The 22,051-nt window shown below is 39.7% G+C and overlaps 1 protein-coding gene across 2 annotated transcripts in view; it reads left to right on the forward strand.

Annotated features, from left to right (window-relative positions):
* The window catches only part of EHF (ETS homologous factor), a 34,213-nt gene extending 13,285 nt beyond the window's left edge, over positions 1-20,928 (forward strand). Inside the window, exons 2-10 of one of the 2 annotated variants that reach the window (XM_058806749.1) lie at positions 5,245-5,344; positions 7,782-8,027; positions 8,348-8,407; positions 10,777-10,845; positions 10,936-11,004; positions 14,112-14,171; positions 16,564-16,759; positions 17,559-17,692; positions 20,739-20,928. In XM_058806749.1, coding sequence (XP_058662732.1) covers positions 5,248-5,344; positions 7,782-8,027; positions 8,348-8,407; positions 10,777-10,845; positions 10,936-11,004; positions 14,112-14,171; positions 16,564-16,759; positions 17,559-17,658 — 897 coding nt within the window. In that variant the 5' untranslated portion in view covers positions 5,245-5,247 and the 3' untranslated portion in view covers positions 17,659-17,692; positions 20,739-20,928. Of the gene's footprint in view, positions 1-5,244; positions 5,345-7,781; positions 8,028-8,347; positions 8,408-10,776; positions 10,846-10,935; positions 11,005-14,111; positions 14,172-16,563; positions 16,760-17,558 lie in introns of both variants that reach the window. The other variant, XM_058806748.1, reaches the window with a different exon arrangement.
* The last annotated feature ends 1,123 nt before the right edge of the window (positions 20,929-22,051 follow it).

Consider the following 22,051-nt stretch of genomic DNA (forward strand, 5'->3'; position numbering starts at 1 on the left):
CATACTCTGTAGATACTTGTTCCCTAAACTCCAAGCCCTGAAAAGCAGGGATTGTGTCTTCACTGTGTACATAACACACTTCAAAGAAAATAGGCCCAGGTGAAATCTACATTTGAAGTTCAGCCATGATGGTAAAAGGGGAAAAATGGGGAAGAATCCCATAGGTAAATATGCCAAGAGAGATCCACCCTTTTGGACATGCCAGGAGGAGCTGCACTGAGCTTGTCTCAGCTAGAAGTCACTCTTAGACTTTGCATAGCTTACAGGTGGAGTCATGGCTTAGTAGTTTCAGACTGTTTTGCCCTAGACATTGTTGTTGTGTTTTGAGCAGAGTGCATGGCTTTACCATGGGATGGTGGAATGGCTGGGGGCCCCTTCCCCTGTGGACCCCTTTCTCTTATGGGCTCCCCTTCCACGCCCCCTAAGTTCATTTCAGAGTTATGTCCATGAGCAGCTATACAAACTGATATCAGAACAATCACTCTGGTTGTCCTACTTCAGGATTCAGTCACTTTCTCTGTACCACTTATTCGCCTTTCCCATGTTTGGAATTTTCATGTCATTTAATATATGCTGTTCTCAAAAGATTCTGGTTCAAGGAAAGGAGAAACTCTTTCCATGTTTGTTAAGATTCATTGTGTTGAATGTGGAAATGGGGATCAGAGTAATTTATTTTCAGAGCACACCTGTAGTGCAATAAAATAATTCGCATAGAGTGCACTATATAGTGTTCAAGGTTCAAGGATTTGTAAATACGTTTTTCTGTAATGCTGGGTTTGCTCCACAGGCAGGCCATGGCTCCTTGCTCTTTCCATTACTGCTGTTTACTCAGGGTGGTCAGGTGGTCATGGAAGAGAAGAAGAGCAGAGCAAATGACCTGCTTCTACTGCCAACTTGCTGGGTTGTGGCTCAGCCAAAGCTCCTTCAGACTTCAGTGAGAGCTTTTACTAAGAGAGACCTTCAGGGTTTGGTCTTAAAATACCACCTGATATAATGAATATGGGTGAAGGATTTTTTTTTAAATGCATTAATCCCTTCTAATAGGACTCTCTCTGGAAGGAATTTTGCTGAACACCAGTGCACAGCTATATCTAACTGTGCTGGCTGAATGAAGTGTTGTTTGCATAGTGTTATAGCTCCGGAGACAGCACCTCTTCGGGGGAACAGAATGGGATTGTGTGTACAGACACCTGCCATGCAGACATAGACGTTTGTGTGTGTATGTCTATAAAAATACATGTGATTATATACTCAAATGATATTTTATCCGTGCTTTCATTTAAAATGTACGATGTCATAGTAGAGGGAAAGATCTCAAGGGTTTGTTTTTTTTATTTTTATTTTATTTTCCAAAATATCAGCTCAGCTAGAGACCCTTTTAATACAGGTTCCAGAGGAAATGAGGCTTTCCTGGTAATTCTGTTTTGGCTTTTACATATGGCCTGTAACAGTCTTTGAGTTTCATCACCAATTTTAATTAAATTTGATATGGGGGTAGAAGTCCCAGAGATATGAAGTCTTTACAAGATTAATGAAAACTGGCTGCCAAGTACCGAAGGAAAATCCATTAATACTCGATCTGAAAGAAAGAGTGACGCTTGAGCTCACTGCCTTGAGACAATGAGATATTATGAATGCCCCAACCGTGGGAAAAACTTCAATCAGCACTCATATCTTACTAGACACTAGAGAATCCAACCACAAGATACACATTCATAGGAAACAAGGCTTCATTAGTTCCACAATTCACTTTGATACATGGAATATAATTAAAAGAAAACTGAACATCTTATGTGTCCTTCCCCTTGAGGTTTCACACACTTTAACCAGGTTTGTCTGTATGCCGGAGAGATTTGAGCATTTGGCCCTGGACTAATGAGGAATATGCTGGTTCCAATATCCTGACTCAGAATCTTTTCAAGTATGGGATGAGCCACTGCTATAAGCATTAATCTTCCATGAATTTTTAGCAAAGAAAGGCATATATAGGATGACATCAAGAAAATCCCAGTTTAGTTTTCATACAGAAAATATTGTGGAGCATAATGCTGTATGCTTCCAAGCAAAGGTGTGGAAGCTGCTAGTAGGACTTTATAATCCTCCTGAACAAAGTGCTAGAATGATTTCCAAAGAAGGAACACCCATGCATTAAGATAAAGGAGGTGACCGGAAAATTTTCAAGACTCCAAAAAACCTGTAGCTTGAGTAATACGCAGAACTTTGGCAAAGTTTAGGTTAAAGCTAAATCCAGTCCTTCTTCTGTGATTAATGTCATTGTAAATTCTCCTTCTTAGGCACAATTGTTCCTACAGGTGATACTAGAAATTAATTGAGTTATTGAGGTTGAGGTAGTTTATTTAGCTTCCCAAACTGGAATGATTGATTAGTTAAATTGTAAAGCAGGTTCCTTGGACATTATTTGAAAATAATATTAATGTTCAGGGATACGGTGAAGGGCAATTGTCTGCTAGACTGCGACAGGGAGAGGACATTTTAAAGGAAAATAACTAAAATCCAGATCTCAGGAAGAGGCTGTCAAAGTTCTTCTTTTCACATCTCTAATGTGCATTGGCTTTAGTTACTGCTAAGGTGGAAAAACTGTGCAAGACGTATGATTTGGTTTATTTAAATATCCATAGCTTCAGTTGCTGAATAAAAGTGTCAGAGGATCTTTTGGTTTGGAAATTCACCTGATTACTTATGAAGAAGAAAAAATTAACTGAATTTTCAGGACTAAATTACACAGAAATAATTTCAGTTCATGTGTACGCTTTCCCAGACGTACTTGTAAGCCTTTTGCACAAGTTATGAATTCTGTGTAGAATTCCAGAAACTACAGAAGTTGCGGAATACAAAACCACATAACAGAGTACTTTTAATTCTGAGATAGCTTCTGAAATTGTGAATTCAGTTCAATGAATTTAAGTTATGAATTGCATATTATAATTTTTTAAAAAGAAATGAATTCAACAAACTAAATTTCTAAGTGTGTTTTCCTAATCCTCAATTTTTATTGTTTTCCTAGAATAGATGGTATTTTACCTCACCTCTATTTGATACTGTAATAAGCTCTTTTTCATTGATATTTGATTCATTCATGCCTAATTGTCTTTAACGATTTAAACCAAATTTAAAGAAATAACTTGATACATCATCAACCTTTATAGCCTCAGAAGTGTATGTATTGACTGTCAAGCATACGTTATTGCTTAAAAGTTCTTGCACGTCAAGTATATAATTTATATGCATTATAGGCTGAACATGTTTATAATCATGAGATTGAATTCAAATTCTTCCTCACACCTTCTCACTCACAATACTAAGTCACTTGGCATTTACGCAGGGTTGAAAAAAGTCTTCTAACTTGTATAAATGTACTGACTGATGTGATAATCGTCTTTCATTTGGCCAGAATGGCACAAGAACAATCTCTCTCAATTGTTAATATTTTATAACCTGATATATCTACTATGAGAAATTAAATCCTCCTTGCTAGTGTTCACTGAATCACAGATTGGCTAGAATTAAAAGTGGAAAGTGACTGAAAAATCATCCATGGTTTGATTTTGCCATTCTGTGTATCTACAAAAAAAAAAAAGCCTTAAACTACTTTATACTGTAAAGCACCATTCTCTGTGATAAACTTCCTTGAACTTTCTAAGGCTTTGGCTTTTTAGGCAATTGTCAGTAACCTCTCTCCTTTTCCCTCTCTAATACCTATCGGGGGTAGCAGGGTGCAGGGAGGAGGGGGAAGAAATAGATACTTGTAAGTTTTAAGTTACGTGGTTTATTTTAAATGACTGAGGAAAATACCAATCCAGGTAATTTTCAGACTGCTCCTTTAAAACTAAGGCTGTAAGTCTTTCTGTTGACTCCTTGTCTTTTATCAAAAAGATTGCTGGGCATCAGCTTGTAGGGGGTACAGATGTGCTCTCAGTGGATGTTTTTCACTGGCCTCAGTGCATAAACAGCCAAGACCAGTGACCTTACCCTTCACAAGTCTATTTTGTATTTCATAACCTTTTTAATTCTAGGGTGAAGTCTAGTTGCATGCACATGCCATCCTGATGTCTAATGTTTTGTTTTTACAGACTTTGCGGCTTTCAATATTTTTGAACAGGGGTTTGGTTTTCTTTTTTTTTCCCCTGTGTATATAAGAATTACAACCCAAAGCCTTTGTAATGTTTAACAAACTACTTTCCCAATGTCCTCACAAATATCTTTAGTTATTATATATATTTTTAAGCTTTACAACTTCACACCACTGAAAGATAATATAAAACTTCAAGAGTACCCCTCACTGGGGAATTTTGTATACTTTCATTGGAATGGTTAAACACGGGATAAATGTAACATTTTTCTAGAATGTCATACAAGTAGGTTTTTTGTTTTTAAAGTATAAAAAAGTACAGGACATTTTACTCATGGTGGTAATGCTAAAATACATGGAAAGGAAAGTTTGCTTAAAAGAGAAAATGCGGTCTTGGGGGTGCTGTCACTCCACTGTATTGATTCTGTACAGACAGCCACAAGAATGGCTGTCTCATTTACAAGATCTTTGACCATCTGATTTTTTTGGTGAGTTGAAATGTATGATCTCTGATATTTGTTACCAAGAAGTGTTATAGACACTGCTGACACAGATCAGATAAGAAACTGGGTCAGCTGACAAGATATTCCCTGTAAGTCTACCTCCCTGTAACACTTTGGTATCCTTCTGTGTGAAGGATTTTCTGAGCATGGCTTGTAGTCTACTGTATAGTTTCATTTGCAATTATTGGAAAGTTCTTTCTCTCTCCTAAAAGAAAAAAGAAAAAAAAAAAAGAAAAAAAAAAAAAGAGAAGAACTTGTTTAAATCACATTTCTCTTTAAAGCAGAAAAAAAAAGTAAAACTATTTAGTATTTAATTTCTCAAAGCTTGGCAGTTTTCGTGTATTGCTCTGTCAGAAGCCTTGTCTTTTCATTCGGCTTCTTTTCTGATTACAGATTATTCATTTATGGATGGGCAGCTGTAGAAACTTGCTTCTTGCGTATGCAAATTAATCATGGTAATGTTTATCATAAGGAGATTTTGTGGCAGTGGAAAAGGGGTTGTGTCAACATGTTCTTGATTTCAGTTGTATCTTCTACAAATGGAATTGGCCTCCTTGCTTCACCTTCAGTGGATTTTTTTTTTTTTTTTTTTGCCATTTACCTCTTGGACTAGACACCGCTCACTAAGCAAGCTGTTTGATTCACTTACAGATCATGATTTTGGAAGGAGCTGGCAGGATGAGTATCAATTCCAGCAGCAATCTACTCCACCAGCAGCCTTCCTGGACAGACGGATATTCCACATGCAATGGTAGGAGGAATTGAACTGCTCTGAGCAGTATTTTTGGGAATAAAGCCAGGGGAAAGGGGCTGCTACACCTTTAAGCATGTACAAGTATTATTTTTCAGTAGTACTAATTTACCAGAGTTACACTTCTGGTAAGAAAAAATTTCATTTGTTACTATATTTGTAAAAAGCTGAACTTACAATAGGGACCAGTTTATTGTTCATTTCCTTACTGTCTCTCTTTCTTAAAATTTAATGGTGTTGAAAATGCCAGTTCTCTCTCAGTCCAGAATTCTTTCTCTCGTACCTTTACCCCTCGTGCTTCCTCTGAGCCAACATTACTGTTTAATGCTAATCACCCCTCTGGCTTTCCAGGGGAATAATATTTTTACTCCTTTTCTGTATTTGCTTTTTCGATTCAAATTTCTAGATAGCTTTTTAATTAGACTGGCATTAGAGCACTAGGTAGCTTGTGGCTTGTGATTTTTTCTCTTTATTTCTCCTTACTGTTTTCTGATTATATATCTGGGTATATAAAAATGTATTCATATATATCCTCTCAGTATAAAAAATATATAAACCTGTATCTCTATAGGTGCTTGACATAATTTTAGAATTCTTTTCATTGTTCAATGGACAGGTAAACTTAAAATCTAAGTGGACAATCATATGATACTCTTGTTCTTCTGATCAAAATAATACTACAACAAACCTTACAAATACAGTTCCCATTTAATGAAATGTTTATTCTTTTTGCTGTGTAATATCTAAATACACAGGAATACATCAACATGTGCTTAATAAATGTGCTTGTTTTTCTATAACAGTGTCATACACAAAAAAAGTAACATCTGAGTTTCACTCTTCCATAGGATTTTGTGGAGGCAAATGGTGGGGGTCTATATCCAAGTTGCAGGGTGAAACTCCTCAGGATTCACTTATGTTTTAGAGGGACAGGAATCTCAAAGCTCAGACCAGCCTGCCCAGTAACTCACCGCTAAACTTTTACCTAAGCTGCTTTCTTCTCTCACAAAAGTATCTTTGCTAACATTAGGATTCTCATGGCCTTTGGAATCACTTTACTCTTCTGAAGTGATAAGAATACAAATCAATCTCCTTTTCAGGGGATATATGACAGCTCCAGCATACCTTTTTTCTCTGACATACCACATTTTAAATAATTTCCACACTCATTCCCCACATCCTTCAATAGTAGGATGAGGAACAGTCCTGCAAACTCCCTAAGTTACTTACACATGCCTTGTTGGCTAATATTGAAAAGAAAGCTAAATAACTGTGGGTATTGTTTCTGTGTTACCTGGAAACTGTGTCCTGTACCTCAGCTGAAGAAGCCTGAGGTCTAGTGCACCTGAGTTAAGGTGATTTCCTAAAATGTGCCAATTCTGGTGCTTGTGGTCCTCTGGCAATATCCACTGCTGTCAGTGTTTCTCACTGTGCGGTTATTTTTATTCTAGAGGAGACTGGGAACAGACTGGTGCCATATCCTGGAGCGAGGTCCTTGCAGAGCTAGGCCATGGCAGTCTCTCCTCCCTCTGTAATCTCTCATTCCCTCAGCCTTAAACCCTTCTTGCACTTGTGAACATTTTATCTCACTGTCGCCTCAGTCTGGCATAGTCCATTTTCCTCCTTTCCCAGGGAATAAATTGCACTGAACTCTGTAAGGACAGACCAAAGCAATCCTGCCTTTGCTCTTATCTTACATAATGATCCTGTCCCATGTAGAATTTCTTCCATTTGCACATGCAAATTACTGTCGTGCAATGACATACAACTGAGAGCAGTTAAGGAGATTGCCAAGAAAAGACTCAGACATTCTAACAAGAAAATTAGGCAGCTTCCATAGCTAAAAATTAGTTTTATAACTACATTCAGAAACCACCTTACATGACTACAACAATAATCTGCACCATCAGATTGCCAATTCTGTTGTGGAACCATGGCCCACACTGATAGGCTTTTACTGTGGAACAGTATGAGAGTGCTTTAAACTTTTTTTCCTAACCCCGTAATTAATATTTAGCCCCTACTAAGTTCTTACTCAAAGAAAGTTTCCACGTCTCCTTATGAGAGTTTTGCAAGGCTTTTCCATAATTTTCTGATGCAATAAAGTAATTTTCCCACACATCCCTTTTCAACAGTATTTCTGTAAAGTATCTTCCCTCAGAGAACTTTGGTGTATTTAGCCAACATTAATAAGTTAATTCCTGCAAATCAATGAGCCAAGAAGTGTGTAATGAAATAATTCCCAATTTTTAGTTGGAAAACTGACGCCAAAACCCCCACAATATCTTCTCCAGCAATAGCTACTGAGACAATCTTAAGGCCTGAGAAAAGCATCTAGATCTGCAGACTTCCAAGACCTTATGCAATTTGGCTGTAGATCTTATTGTTGATGACCATTATGCTATCAGAGGCAGTAAATATTTTTTTTCTTTTCCAGTATCCAGTAGCTTCTATGGAACCCAGTGGCACGAAATACACCCACAGTACTGGACTAAGTTTCAAGTCTGGGAGTGGCTGCAGCACCTCCTTGATACCAACCAACTGGATGCCAACTGCATACCTTTCCAGGAGTTTGATATCAATGGGGAACATCTGTGTAGTATGAGCCTGCAGGAATTCACTCAGGCAGCTGGGACAGCAGGACAACTGCTTTACAGCAACCTCCAGCACCTAAAATGGAATGGTAAATAAATACTAGAGAGAGACATGTGTACATTAGTCTGAATTCTGAGATCTTCAGAAGTCATTTATGTTCCCCAGAAGCCTGCCTGGCAGATTATACTTGCTATGTTTGTTATTCTGCTTATAGCACATTTATGGTATTGCTAAATTTCTTGGATATGACTTAAGGATGAAATCTGAAGGATGAAGAAGAGAGGGAATGTTTTCTACTCCAAAATCAGCCCTCTGGCTCAAGTGTAGAAGTTGCTGCTTGGAGCTAATACATTTGATTCCTCTGTGCTCCTTCTCATACTTCCCATCTGCCAATTTGCTTTCTTGCAGGTCAGTGTGGAAGTGACATGTACCAATCTCATAATGTCATTGTGAAGACAGAGCAAACAGGTGAGTAGCAGTTGGGTAAATTGTCCTTTGAAAAGAGGAGATCCCTCTTCCAAGGGAGACAAATCAAAGTGGCATTAAATAAAATGGAAAGTGTATCATGCAGAATTTAAGAAGATGTCAGTCTGTGCCTACTTCTGAAATTGCAGGTAATACCACATGCATATGGCCACTTTTCCTGGGAGACCTCTGCAGTATCAGCAGTTCTACACTGATGTTCAAAGTTGGAATAATTTGAGGTGCTCCATGGAAGCAGCTTTGTGGAGAACTTCATTCTATACTTCATTCAAAAGATTTCAAAACAACTATTTTAACAATCTGCTCCATTAAAAAAAAAAAAAAAGGAAGAAAGAAAGGAAGAACAAATATTTTGTTGTGAAGTGCTGTAATGTTTAAAACACAAGGAGATTTCCAAAAACCAGCTTGGAGAGAAAACAAAATGTTACATTTTAAATGTTACATTTTCTTCACAGGTTTCAATGAAACTGAAATTCAGGCAGTAGTTCGGTTTGATCAAATATGAGTTTTGCTATTGCAGTTCTTTCTGATTGTGTTTATAGCTAGATCCCTTTCCTTCCAGGGCTTTGTTCAACTGAGAAAAGAACTTGAGCTTGATTCAACCGTCCTCTTCAGGCACAATTATTTGCCTTGTTCCTTTGCCAGATCATGCCTGTCCATATCCACACTCTCTATCCCACTAGTCCCAGCCTCTTTGTATGGTGTGCCCATGAGCCACGTTTTGATATCTGCTGGCAGAAAAAATACTGATCTGTTGCATGTGGCGTCTCCAACAAATACTGTCAGCCTGTTTATCCACTTAACCTGTTGGAGCCCAGCCTCTCCACGTTCTCCTTGCAGCAGGCAAGGCTTGCAATCTGCAGTCCACTCCTGCTGTGGGAGATGTGCATGAGGCAGCCTTGCTGCTTTCCATAGAAGTAACTCCAGTAATCCTTTAAGTCCTGATTTATGAGATCCTGGTATGATATTATTTCCTCCTCCTACCAGAGATGAGGCAAAGCACCTCAGCTGCCCATCTTGGAAAGGACTAACTGATGGGTGGTTCTCCTGGATGTGCTGAATCAGGAATGGCCTGGTGGGCCTCTGGTGGTGCCAACCATGGCCAGTTGGAGTGGGTTAAGTTTCTGCATGTTAGAGAGCAGGAATTGTGGATTAGAGCTGCTGGGAAAGTTACGTCTTGTGAGGCAGCAGGGACAGGGCTGGTGGTTTTGAGGGGAAGCCCGGCTCACTCCAGTAAATCATCACAGCTGCAAAGACATGGGTACTGAAAAAGGGAAAAATGAACAAAGGTGAACACTTTCCCCATGTTCTGGCTGTGTAAGGCCTGTTTTCAGAGACAACATTAGGCAGATCAGGTGTCCAAGCAAGCAAAGGGTGTGTGCTATTGTAGGAACGCAAGCTCTGGGTGCCCAAACATGCAGCTATTAGTTAGCATGCCTGCTAAATTCCTATGCCATAAGTGGTAACTTGGCCAAACATGATTATTTAGCTGTAATTCATTTTGGGGTTTTTGATTTCATTTATGTGAACATGAAAAAAATTAGGTTTAACCTAGATTTGAACCTTCTATCTCATCCCTTCTGACCTAGTTTCAAAAGAAAAAGAGATTTTTAAGGCTTCTGACCTTAAACATGCACTGTGAAGGAAGTAATTTCCAGACCAGCGTACAGGTCATAAAGACAATACTTCCGTTCTGCTTATATTGATCCATGTGACCAGAAGGTCACTAAAAATTATTCCTCTTTAATCATGAAGGTGGTTTTTAGGTTAAGGATGGGGACATAGTGTGCCTGGAATAAAATGGCCCTTCATCTGGGATTAGGCTTTGATGTTTCTCACTATGTGCTTAAACAATAAACTGTGTTTCAGAGAGGACTTTCGAGTTCTACCATTGTAGAAATAAATACTCATCATAAGCATCCTTCTTTTTTACTAGATATTTGAAAACACTTTCATCTCTGTGGCTCCAACGCACTGTCATAATCATCAGGGGCTGAGAATTCAGGACTGGATTGGGTAGAATTAAAGTTGATCTGGCATAGGAAACCTCCTCCAAGGCCAGGCATAAATGACATATTAGTCAGGAAAAGGAAGAGCTGACACAAAGCACTGACTTATTTCTAAAAGTCAGTGCTTTGTGTAAATGCATTTGTCTGAATATGCAAAACTCCATGCATAATTTGAATGAAAGGAAATAATTTTGTACATAGCCCCTTCACTTCTTGGTTCTCTTGACGGCTTTTTTTTTCCTTCTTTTTTTCACATTTTAAATTCTTTCAGTGCTCAATATTTACCCCTGTGCTGAAAAATGTTCTTTTGGTGATCTCATTTTCTTTTTGGTCCTTTACCTTCAGATCCGTCATTAATGGTATCCTGGAAAGAAGAGAATTATCTTTATGACAGTGGCTATGGTAGCACAGTAGGTAACTAACATCACAATACTTGATGTATTCTGAGATGGCTTTATTGTTGTCTGAGGCTATTAGTTTAAACGTCTTCTTTTTAATTCCCAGAGTTATTGGACAGTAAAACATTCTGTCGTGCTCAGATTTCCATGATGACACCTAGTCACCAATCTTCTGGTAAGAAACTTGTAATTATATTTTTAATTGTTTGTCACTTGTCCCAGAGCTACCGACATGTAATAGTCTCTGTGGTCTTCTGTTGTAGGATTGCATCTGAGCCTCTAGTAATTTTAAACCAAGCAATGATGATTCTGACAGATTTATTAGCTGTCATTATTACAATAGCTTTCTTTAAAGAAATGCTTCTGTCTTCTCTCTGTCAAGAGGAAGATGATCAAATAATCTGTAATCTCCACATATCTTTTAAAGTGACTGAGTCAAAGAGGTAAACATTAGTGTCAGAGATACAAGACATTCCAGCTACACCACGCTTTTCTGAGGTGCAGCACACGGGGCAAACAAGTGCCCCATTCCTCCCCAAAGCGGCCGTGCTCCCGGTGAGCCCGTGATTCATGCTGAGCAGGCTGCTGGCTTTGGGGCCGGGCCGGGCTCGGCCTGGGGCAGCTGCAGGGCAGGCACCGAGCCCTGTGCCCGAACGAGCCGGCGCAAGGCTTGTGCTGCAGCCTCTCTGGGCTGACACGGGCTGCTCGCTGAACCCCCTGCCTTCCGTGAGGGAGAGCTCAAATCTGCCTGCTGAAGGGCAGGAGACACAGCAAAGCTGTGCCTGGCCAAAGTGCAGTCTGATCACACGTGGTGAAGGCCCTGTGGGCCCTGTCCTGGCACCAGCATGGAGGCGGGAGAGCGAGGCAGTGGGGAAAGAATAAAGCAGAGGTGGCAGGGGAGCGAGAAAGCGGGGAGGGAAGGCAGGTTCTTCTTAGGAGGCTGTTAAGCAGAGATCTGAGGGAGAAGGCGCTGGAGGTCCTGGGAGGAGAAAGGAGAGTGTGTTGCTGTAGTCCAGCCTTGCTCTGGGGACAGCCCTGTGCTTCTGCATGTGCCATGGCCCCAGTCCCTGTACCTGCCGTCCCCTGCTCTTCCAGCCTCCTGAGCTGGACTGGTCAAGTGACATACAGTTTAAACAAATGCACTCAGCTGCATAAATTAAATTAACAAAAAGATGTAACACATTAACAGAATTACCAACAATAAAAACACAAAACAACAAAAACCACCAAAAAAAAACCAAAAAAACAAACAAACAAAAAAAAAAACCAATGCCTCCCCCCCCCCCCAAAAAAAAAAAAACCCAAAAAACGGTCAGAGGGACAAAACTTGACCAGAATAAGAAAACCACCAAACCTTAAAAATCCCCAACCAAACAGCCTATCTTTCTCCACCACCTCCACCCACTCTCACAAGATGGCTACCAGGATTTCAGGACTCTCTGACAGGGCTGGGGACCTGTCCAGATCCCGGCACGGTGTGTTTATCTGCTGACTGCTTAAGCCTAGAGCTAGGGTGGCACGCCAAGGGCACAGCCTCCTGTAAAAACTAAATTTGTATATCCCGTAAAAAAATGCCTCATTCCTGAATCATATGCAAATAATGTGTAACCTTTTGTCAAAAGTTTTGCAAGACGGCTTTGTTGAAACTGCATCATAACTCTTTTCATCTGTCAGGCCCCAGCCTCCTAACATGGCATGTTTGAAACCAGTCTCCACGTAGGAGCTGTGGCAGAGCAGGAGGCTATTTACACAGCTGAAATCCAGAATAAATCACTGGCTAGGCAGAAGGCAGCTGAACTTCCAAGAATAAATTTCCAGCTAAGTGGAGCATGACAAACATTTGCAAGCGAATTGTGGGATTTTAAAATGAGAAGGATTTATATCAGGGCAAATAAAGAACTGGGTCCTGCAGTCGTTACCTGGAGTTCCCACAGGCTTTTAATAACATATGGGCAATAATAATCTGAGGAAAGGCAGTGAAATAAGCCTCATCTTACTTGCCCCATACCACACCCCCCTCCAAACTGAGTGAGGTTCAGGCTAGTTGCTGCTCTTTGAGAGTGGGAAGGCAAAATTACTCAGAGCACGTTTGCTGCTTGGGGGTCAAGGACAGTAATTTATCAGACTTAGAATAGCAGAGGTTAGACCTATCCCCACGGTCTTGTTCAGCTTATGTTTCCAGTTATGTATGAATAAAGCAAGTGTGTGAATAACTTTGCATCTACCTTTTCACATGCAGTTACTGCAGTAGCTTGTGCAAATCCGACAAGTTTCTATGCAAATAAATATTTCCTGTGAGTCATTTTCCCATGCAAATGCCTGGTTTCCATGAAAAGTATGATAATTGTGCATTCATAGAAGCTGGGAAAACATGCGTGGGACCTTAAGCTTTGCTTTATGGGATTCAGGGACAAGGTATGCTGAAAAGCAAACACAGAAGGGGCTCCCTCTCAGGTCTATCCCACAGATTTTGTGAGACTTAGAGCAATCAGATGAAAGTTATTCATTAAGTACAAGAGCAGAGCCAGGCTGTGGTGGTTTGGGGGCGGGAGGGTTGAACGTGCAGACTGCAAGGTAGGTTACAGTCGTGAACAGGCGGAACTTATTTTTTTTTCATTTCTGAAGAAATGCTTGTGCCAGAAATCCTATTTCTCCTCTGGCTGGCTGCAGGTGATAAAGTACCATTGATGAGAAATGGCTTGTTCCTATGGCTCTGAGCCACAGAGAAATATATGCTTGTCCTGCTGCCAAAAACTCCTACCAGCGCAGCCCCTTTCCCCCACCCTGCCCCCCTAAACAACAGCGCTTTGCCAGTTCATTATGTTTTAGTCAGGTGGGTGTTCTGTGCATTGGTACCAGCACATACATTTCCCATTAGATCATCTCTTCAGAAACAAATAAGCCCCCAAAGATACGTGCTTCAGCAAAGACTGAGATAATGGGACAATTCAGGATTCCTTTTACAGATGTGATCATCCTATTTTTCTCTCTCTCACACACAATATGAGGTGAGGTATTTGTTAATCAAATTTAGCTTTCAAAAGCCAAATGTTTACCTCCGCATTCATTCTTTATTCATCAGTGGTCTCTTTGAGAAGTGTGCTGATTAACATATAGTACAGAAAACAAAACTCTCCCTCCTCACTTAGATTACCTTCCGAAAAGTGATTATCTTTAGAGGAGATATTTGTTCTTTTTTGTGGTTTTATTTCTTTCAACCTGCTAGTCAATGGAAAGCCTTTAATCAAATTTACAAATAGGCTTCATTTTCCTTCTCTGCAGACTCTTCAGATGCAAAAAAATCGCAAGATCATACCCCAAAGTCCCACACCAAGAAGCACAGTAAGTCATCCATGCTTATAAGGGTTGGTTAGTTGATTGAAGGAAAAAGAAACAAATGAAAATCAGATCCTATTTGGGAGGGAAGAGGAAGCATTTTGAATGCAAAACTTGTTAAATCATTATTGTGAATGAATTCTGAAAGGATCTGACTATCTAGTACTGCTTGTTTACCTCATTTTTGGACTCCATATTGTTAAACTTTTCAAATTGTTTTATCAGTGAGGGCCTATGGGGAAGCAACCAGAAACCAGCTTCCTCTGCCCTGTATTGAGCTGGGCTGGTGGAGTGGAGTAAAGGAATGATGAGGAAGACCCAGGATTTAATCAGAAGGGCCTGTGCGTGGGCACAGTCATGCTGGTGCCTGTGCCTGCCAGGTGCAGCACACACCACAGACCCTGCTCAGCATCTCCTTGCAGAACTTCTCACGCACGACATCACAAGCAGGCACCTGTACCTCAGTCTTGCCACCTTCTTATCCCCTGATATGACAGTCTCTCTGCTCCCCTCACCTACATTTTCTGCAAGTTTTTATTCAACCTGACTCTGAAGACAAGATACCATAATTGTGATTTCTGTACATAGTTCCATTTACGTACTTTACCAGGATGTTTTGATGCTGAAAATATCCTATGTGTGTCTTTTCCATCCTATTTATTTCCCTGATTATAATAGGAAATCTTAGTATTGGTCTTTCACTGCATTTTGTGGTATTTGTGTTCATCCTTTTTCAAGATGACCTCCAGATTATGCCTCTTCCTGACTCTTCTTACTCTTGGTCTGTCGCTTTGCCCCAGCAGAACTCCTGAACTTTATATCTGTACACAGATATCTGGGTCGTCGGGATTTTTTTGTGTGTCTGTGTTTATAATAAGGTTGTTCATGAAAGGATTAGACAGGACTGGTCTGAAGAAAGTCCTGAGAAGAACTGAGGTCTGTCAGCCTGTTCAGCTTGGAGAAGAGAAGGCTGAAGGTTGACACATCCCAGTCTCCAGCTTCCTCAGGAAGGGCAGTGGAGGTGGAGGTGCTGATCTCCTCTGTCTAGTGACCAGTAATAGGACATGAGGAAATGGAGTGAAGGTGTGCCAGGGAAAGTTTAGACTGCACGACAGAGAAGGTTCTTCACCCAGAAGGTGGTCAAGCACTGGAACAGGCTCCCCAGGAAAGCAATCACAGCACCAAGACTGACAGAGTTCAAGGAGTGTCTCAACAATGCTCTTAGTCATATCGCTTAGTTCTGGGATGTCATTCAAGGAGCAGGGAGTAAGACTTGGTAATTTTTATAGGTCCTTTTCAACTTGATATATTCTGTGATTCTAACATCTCATCAGTAACAGACTGGGCATATAAAACAGGTGACATTGGCAGTCTGGGCTAATCCTCTTCATTTCCAGTTCCTTCAGTACTGCTCCATATCGTGACCATAAGTTACTGATGTCCAGATAGTCTACCATATTTTAATGGGTCCAGGAAACAATTATAATAATAAAGAAAAATAATGGATTAGTTGACTTAAATCTAATTCTACTTATACTGCACTGCATACCATTTTCAAGTTACCTTCACATCTTTGACTAGCTTGTTTCCTGCTTAATTTGGTCTAATTGCATGCTTTTGAAGTCAGACCAAAGGACTGCTGTCTCTCTGGCTCACCTTGTCACTGCGTTTGTTATTCTTCATTTGTAAACTACTTCATCTGACTTGATGGATTTATTTAATTTTTTTTTTTACCTGGACTTTCTGGTGCTATCTTTATAGTAACTGTAAGACGTATTTGTGATTAAACTGAGAGAACTACCTGTTGAACTTGGAGATCTGTTTTTGTCTTTTGTACACCATGGTCAAAATTTTTGGTTTCCTTTTTAGACACAGTTTTGGCTGGCCAGTTTTGTCAGTGTCTTTCTATCCACTCTACACCTTCTTACTTACTTATTCATGCAGAATGGCAGTTCACCTCCTGTGCCTTCTGTCTGTCTTTTAAATGCAAGGAGGTTCGGTGCCTTCTTCACAGTAATCTCAGCTGTTTCATGTGCCACACAATAATATCAGGTTACATGCTGTGCTGTAGACAGAGATCAGGAGAAATGGGCAAATGAGATGAGGGGAAGGCTTAAACATGTTCTCTTTAGGGCAGAAACAGTGGCAAAGGCAGAAGGAAGCAGTGGGAGGTTTGGACTCTGCTTCCCCTGGTTGCTGGAGCTCCTGCCTGCCTGCCTGAGGCCAATGCTTCAGTCGAAAGGCTGCCAGTGTTTTTCACCTGTATATCTCTGAGTTGGGGGTTCTGTGCTCCAGAAACTATGGCCTGAGTTTTCACCCTCTGTAGATGACATAAAAATTGCAAGCATAGCCCAGAGAACTCTGGAGACACTCCTTCCTGCCCTCTTTCCTTTTTCAGACCCTCGAGGAACTCATCTTTGGGAATTTATTCGAGATATTCTTCTCAATCCTGAGAAAAACCCAGGATTAATCAAGTGGGAAGACCGGTCAGAAGGTGTCTTCAGATTTTTAAAATCTGAAGCTGTGGCTCAGCTGTGGGGAAAGAAGAAAAACAACAGCAGCATGACTTACGAGAAACTCAGCCGGGCTATGAGGTGAGCTGCATGTTGCTGAGGAAGACTGTGGCACGTACACAGACCAGCTGGATGGAGGATTTGTCTGACTTTTAAAAATGATTTCTCAACAGCAAAAGTTGCTTTCTTTGACAGTCTCTTACACCAGTTTTGAGATTGTAGCATGATGTTCTTTTCTTCTCCTGTTTCTGTAAAATATATGATATATAAAACACAAATAATTGCTTATAGATAAGTAAATTCTGTTTGGCTCCATCCAGACAACCAATGTAGGAAGGGAATCTGGTTGCAGAAACCTGAGAATGTTTAAATGGCCCAGTAATGGCTGGAGAACTTGGTATTTCCAGCAACATTCAGAAACTAGGTATAACCCACCATCCATTGTCTTAAAATTGGTGTTAGGATTTTCTTTCCTCTTTAATTCAACATTTTGAGAATTTTTTCATAATCTCTGAAACTTCAAAATATATTTTTAAAAAGGTGATGAGGTTCTTTTTCGGTCTGATTTTCAGATCCTGGCTTATCTGGAAAAAAACCCTGTGAAATCTCATAAGAATGTGTGATAAATACAGCAATATGCTTTGACCTGAAACACAGTGAAATTCAAAGTCAGAAGCTAATTAATATAAAGGAAAAAGAAAACATCAATTTTTCCTTCTCTGTCATTCAGTTATAATGATCTTAGATATTATATATATATATATCTCAATAGAAAATCAAGACTTTTTAAGCTAGTCTAAGGAATTGTCTAGTTGGCAGTGGCCTTTTAGTACCACAGGTGAATTTACTCTTGTATCTTTTTCTGTTTTTATTTTAACAGATACTATTACAAAAGAGAAATCCTTGAGCGTGTGGATGGTCGGAGATTAGTATATAAATTTGGAAAGAATGCCCGTGGTTGGAGAGAAAATGAAAATTAAATATATCAAGAAATAACATTTAAAACATGTGGATGTAAATATTCAAAGACTATTTTCTTATATTTATGTATCAAACTGGGGTGAGAAAACAATTCTACTTCTGTCGGGAAGAAAGAACATTATCATTATTGGTGTTAAAATTATTTTATTTGAAGTATGTCCTGTATGGGGAAAAAATGTACACAGTTTTCTGTGATATAAGTTAACATTATAGAATTATGATTATTTTTCCCTTCTTGTGAAGTTTTCCTCTTTTTTTTTTTAAATCATACAGGCATAATGTGATTTACGAGTCATATAAAGAAAGGGAAGGAGCTAAATATTAGGGCATTTAGGGAGTATGATAATCCACTTTGGAAGGCAACAATAAGTGGAGGAAACAGTAAAGCATCTCTGAGCCAAGTAGCCTTCTTCCATAGTCAGATGGTTTATAGCTTTCCTTGGCCAATACCACTTGTTCCTTCCCACCTCTGATTTCTGAGTGTTTTAATACTTTGCTGGCTTTCAGCTGCTTTTCTCGAATTAGACAGCGGGTTCCTCTTCAGCTGGCTTATCCCAGCCACAAGAACAGTGGCTGTGCAAGCTGGCTGTCAGCATTTATTTGGAGAGCCCATTCTACCTCCACCACTGAGACCTTTTTTCGTGGGCAGACATTTAGGACCAGACCTTACCTGAATACTCAGTGTCCTCCCTAACCTCCTGAACTGCTGGAAGAGTGTTGATCTTGGGGACCAAAAGCTGTTGAAGGAAGATTGTTTTCTGACTGGGAAAACTTATTAAAAGGCACTGGTTTCCCAGTAGGAATGTTAGTAATCCTCTCACCCTCTTGCACTTCTAATTAAAGCTTTCAAATCTGTGCCATACAGAGCAGTGAGGAGGTGGGCAAGCAGAACCTTTATTAATCCCTTGGCATGAGGAAGCAGTCTCCCCAGCTGTGATCCTCCTGGAAGGTCAAGTCTCACTTGGACAGATACTTTCAAAAAACCTTTGAGAAATGCAAAGCTAAACTGTGTGAAAAATATTAGTTCCCTCTGCTTTCCTCAAGTCTAACTCTATACTGCACTTATATTTGTCATTTGTGCTTGGGATTCTTGGAGGAAAAACCCCATTAACATAAAGACACTGAAATTTTAGGGACATTCAGATCTGGGTCAGTATTTTGGGTTCACCTCTAGCAGCACTATGCAGACACTGAGTGTTCATCAGCAGCTTTTCCTTTCTCCAACTCACAAATGCTTTCTGCCAGCACTGAGCATATGCAGAATGTAGGGAAATAAAATCTAGAGAAGGCAGCACTTCACCAGGTCACTGAGTACGTGAGATGTGGGAGTCGAGAAACAGGATTGTCTTGGTGATGTTAACAGAGGTGAAACCAAGATCAATTTCAAATTACTTTTTCAGGGATTGGAATTTGGAAAACAATAACAGGGACTGAGAAGTCCAAATTTAAAAAAAGAAAAGGCAAAAAAAAGAAAATCAAGTGTATTAAATCCATCCAATATCTATTTCCTGAGGCATCCCCTGGGTTTGAATCCATATTAGCTTGAAATACAGCAAGATACAGCTGGAGGTTGCAGGATATTCTATTTTTGTTTGTCTTAAAAGGAAATAGAGATGAAACCAAGAGACAACAGAAGTATCAATATGAAGGGTATAAAAAGTGCTTAGCAACAATTTGTAGGCAAACATGAGAGCCTAACTTGTTATCTACACATGTAGGGCACGTTAAACAATAGCACCACCTCCTACACTGTGTATGCGAGAGCTGTCACCATCAATTACCCATACATGACAATTTTTACTTTTCATAACCTGGGTGGAGAGAGCTTCATCTTATTTACAAATCAAATAATAAGCCTGTGTACTTCAAAGCATTTTTTTCTCTCAGTCTGTATCTCTTTTTTTTTTTTTTACTGTCTGTGCTAGCCTTGCTTGCTTTTGCAAACTCAATAATTTCATTTTTTATCTTGATTTGCTACATTTCACTTCCTTTAACATCATTTTGTAGTTCATATAACAAGGATCAGGCCACCAGATAAGAAGAGCACTTTCACTTTGCTCCTAAGACCATTTCTTCCTCTTACCTGATGGTTGTTTGTAGCCCTTTGCTCTATGCTCTTCACACCACCTCCACACCCTGGATGAAAATCTGAGATCAGTGGTACCATCACAAATCTGCAATGCAGTTGTACTCTATCTTAGGTTAACATTTATCTTATAGTAATGGATTGTAATAATTCTTGAATTTGCTTTCTACTTGATCTCTCACAAAATTTCTTGGGAGATAAAATGAACCTGCGATATATGCGTGTCACCACTTGGTTGCTGAGCAGCAGCTAAACCTGCTTTTAAAAGGTTTTGAAAGATAAAACTGTACTTAGAAGCATTCTGTATAAATTGAGAGAGTGTTTACGTTGGGGTGCAGTATAAATGGTCTTCCACTGTCACATCTTTCAGCACATGGAAATCATGCAAGTTTCTGTTTCCACCCTGCAGAACTTTGCAGTGTCGTAGGTACTTGTCATTCAGCATTACAATAGCACTAAGTTGGAATAGAAGCCAGCCAACATTTACTCTGTTTTACAAACCTTTGCCTAAGACAAACACAAAGGACTGTTTAAAATTACAGTTCTTGCCAAGGACAGATGCAACCAACCAAAGAGAGTCTTTTTACCAGACCTAAGCAAACGGAGAAAATGAAGAGATGAATTTTTATGTAAATTGCTATTTAAACAAAAAGCATTTCTGATTGCTCTTTTATTTTGTGTTTCAGAGGCTGAGCAATCATATTTTTAGATGTATCCTTTAAGTTAGCAGCTGCTGAACTGGTAGCACCATGTGTATAGATTTTTATTGTACCATAATTTTTCGTATGTATAAAGCTCTAGATAGGAAAGTATATTATATTTATACAGTCAGATGCAAATCACAACGTCAAAGGGTTGGCATGAGCACTCTCAATATTTTCTGCACAAAATTAGAGCAACTTGCTCTAAAAACATCCTGAGAAACTGTATGTAGGCTGTTGAACTACATAGACATTAAAATGTTTAGTTACATTTTCATGTTTCTTTCTGCAGCACATTGCATAATTCCTGCTTGCTTCTCACAGCATCGTCTTCAATGTCTACGTGTGGAAACAAATCCAAGTTAGATATTTCACTATTGCCATTGTAAATCTCTGCTTGGAGACAATGTATTCACAAAATGGTTCTAAAGACTGTTTCTATTTTTGTGAATATGATATAAATTCAAATAAAACACTCATGAAAGAATATATTTGATTAACGTTTATCTTCCCTTTTTTATTTCTTGTGATTGGAAGTGACTGATGTGAATTCTTTCAGTACTGAATAATATTTTAATATTTATGAAAGGAGTGCTGTACCAACAACAAAATCCAATAGCTTAAATTTACTGATATGTTGAATACCTGATCTATTGTGAAGATACTCAGTTTCCAAACCTGTTTTATGTCTCACAGGCCTCACCGAAATAATGGATAATGTCAACACAGCTAGACTGCCTTTCTTGTTTGGCTGCTAAACTTAACAAAGGCCTGACTTCAGCACTGATTTAACTTCAAGGTATTTTGAAGTGTGTGCAAGGGCTAGGCTGATTAAGGATGCCATTACTCAAACCGAGCATTTCCTTTACTGAGTCAAAGCAGCTGAAACGAAGAAATCCTGTCCTTCATGTTATTTTCTATCTAAATGGTGGCTATGAAAAGGGAACATCTCTCCTGATTCACTCTGCAGTTTGAGGTAAAAAGAGTGAAAATGCCTACAGTTAAAAGCAAGTCAGGGCAGACTCCTGTGGCTGTGCCAGCTGGGTGCAGCCCCTGTGGTGCCCTGCTGGTGTCCCGGGCTGGCAGCACAAGGTGGTGCAGAGCAGCCAGTCTGACACACAGAGCTGAGCCTGCTGCTGTGCCAGCACATCTGGAGTTGGGCTGGAATCTCAATCAGGAGCTTCACTGCAATAGGACAGGCCACATCATCATGCTCTAATCTGCAAACGTGCAGAATTTTAAGCGAGTGGTTCCCCTGCCATTGAAATGATGCATATGGGTGTTGGAGGATGGTGGCTCTGGAAGTGTTCAGTATATATTTGAACCTGGAATTTGAAAGGGGGTCCAATTATATCCACATAAATAGGAGAATGGGTTTGAATTTTGAACCCAAGTACAAGCCCCATGTTTAGCATGCAAAATCAGTGTCCCAAGAGTGGTCATAGTTTAAGAACCTGGGAGTCCCAAAGTAGGCTTCAAAAGGAATTGGAACTAGATTTCAGGCAAGTTCAGACTGAGATTTAAATAAGCACAGCTGGTTTTCCAGTAAGTGATTGGGGCTTTTATTTCTAGCAAGCTGAGGCCAATATTTGAGACAAACACAGA

Source organism: Ammospiza caudacuta, chromosome 6 (assembly GCF_027887145.1).
Source record: "Ammospiza caudacuta isolate bAmmCau1 chromosome 6, bAmmCau1.pri, whole genome shotgun sequence".
Taxonomy (NCBI): domain Eukaryota; kingdom Metazoa; phylum Chordata; class Aves; order Passeriformes; family Passerellidae; genus Ammospiza; species Ammospiza caudacuta.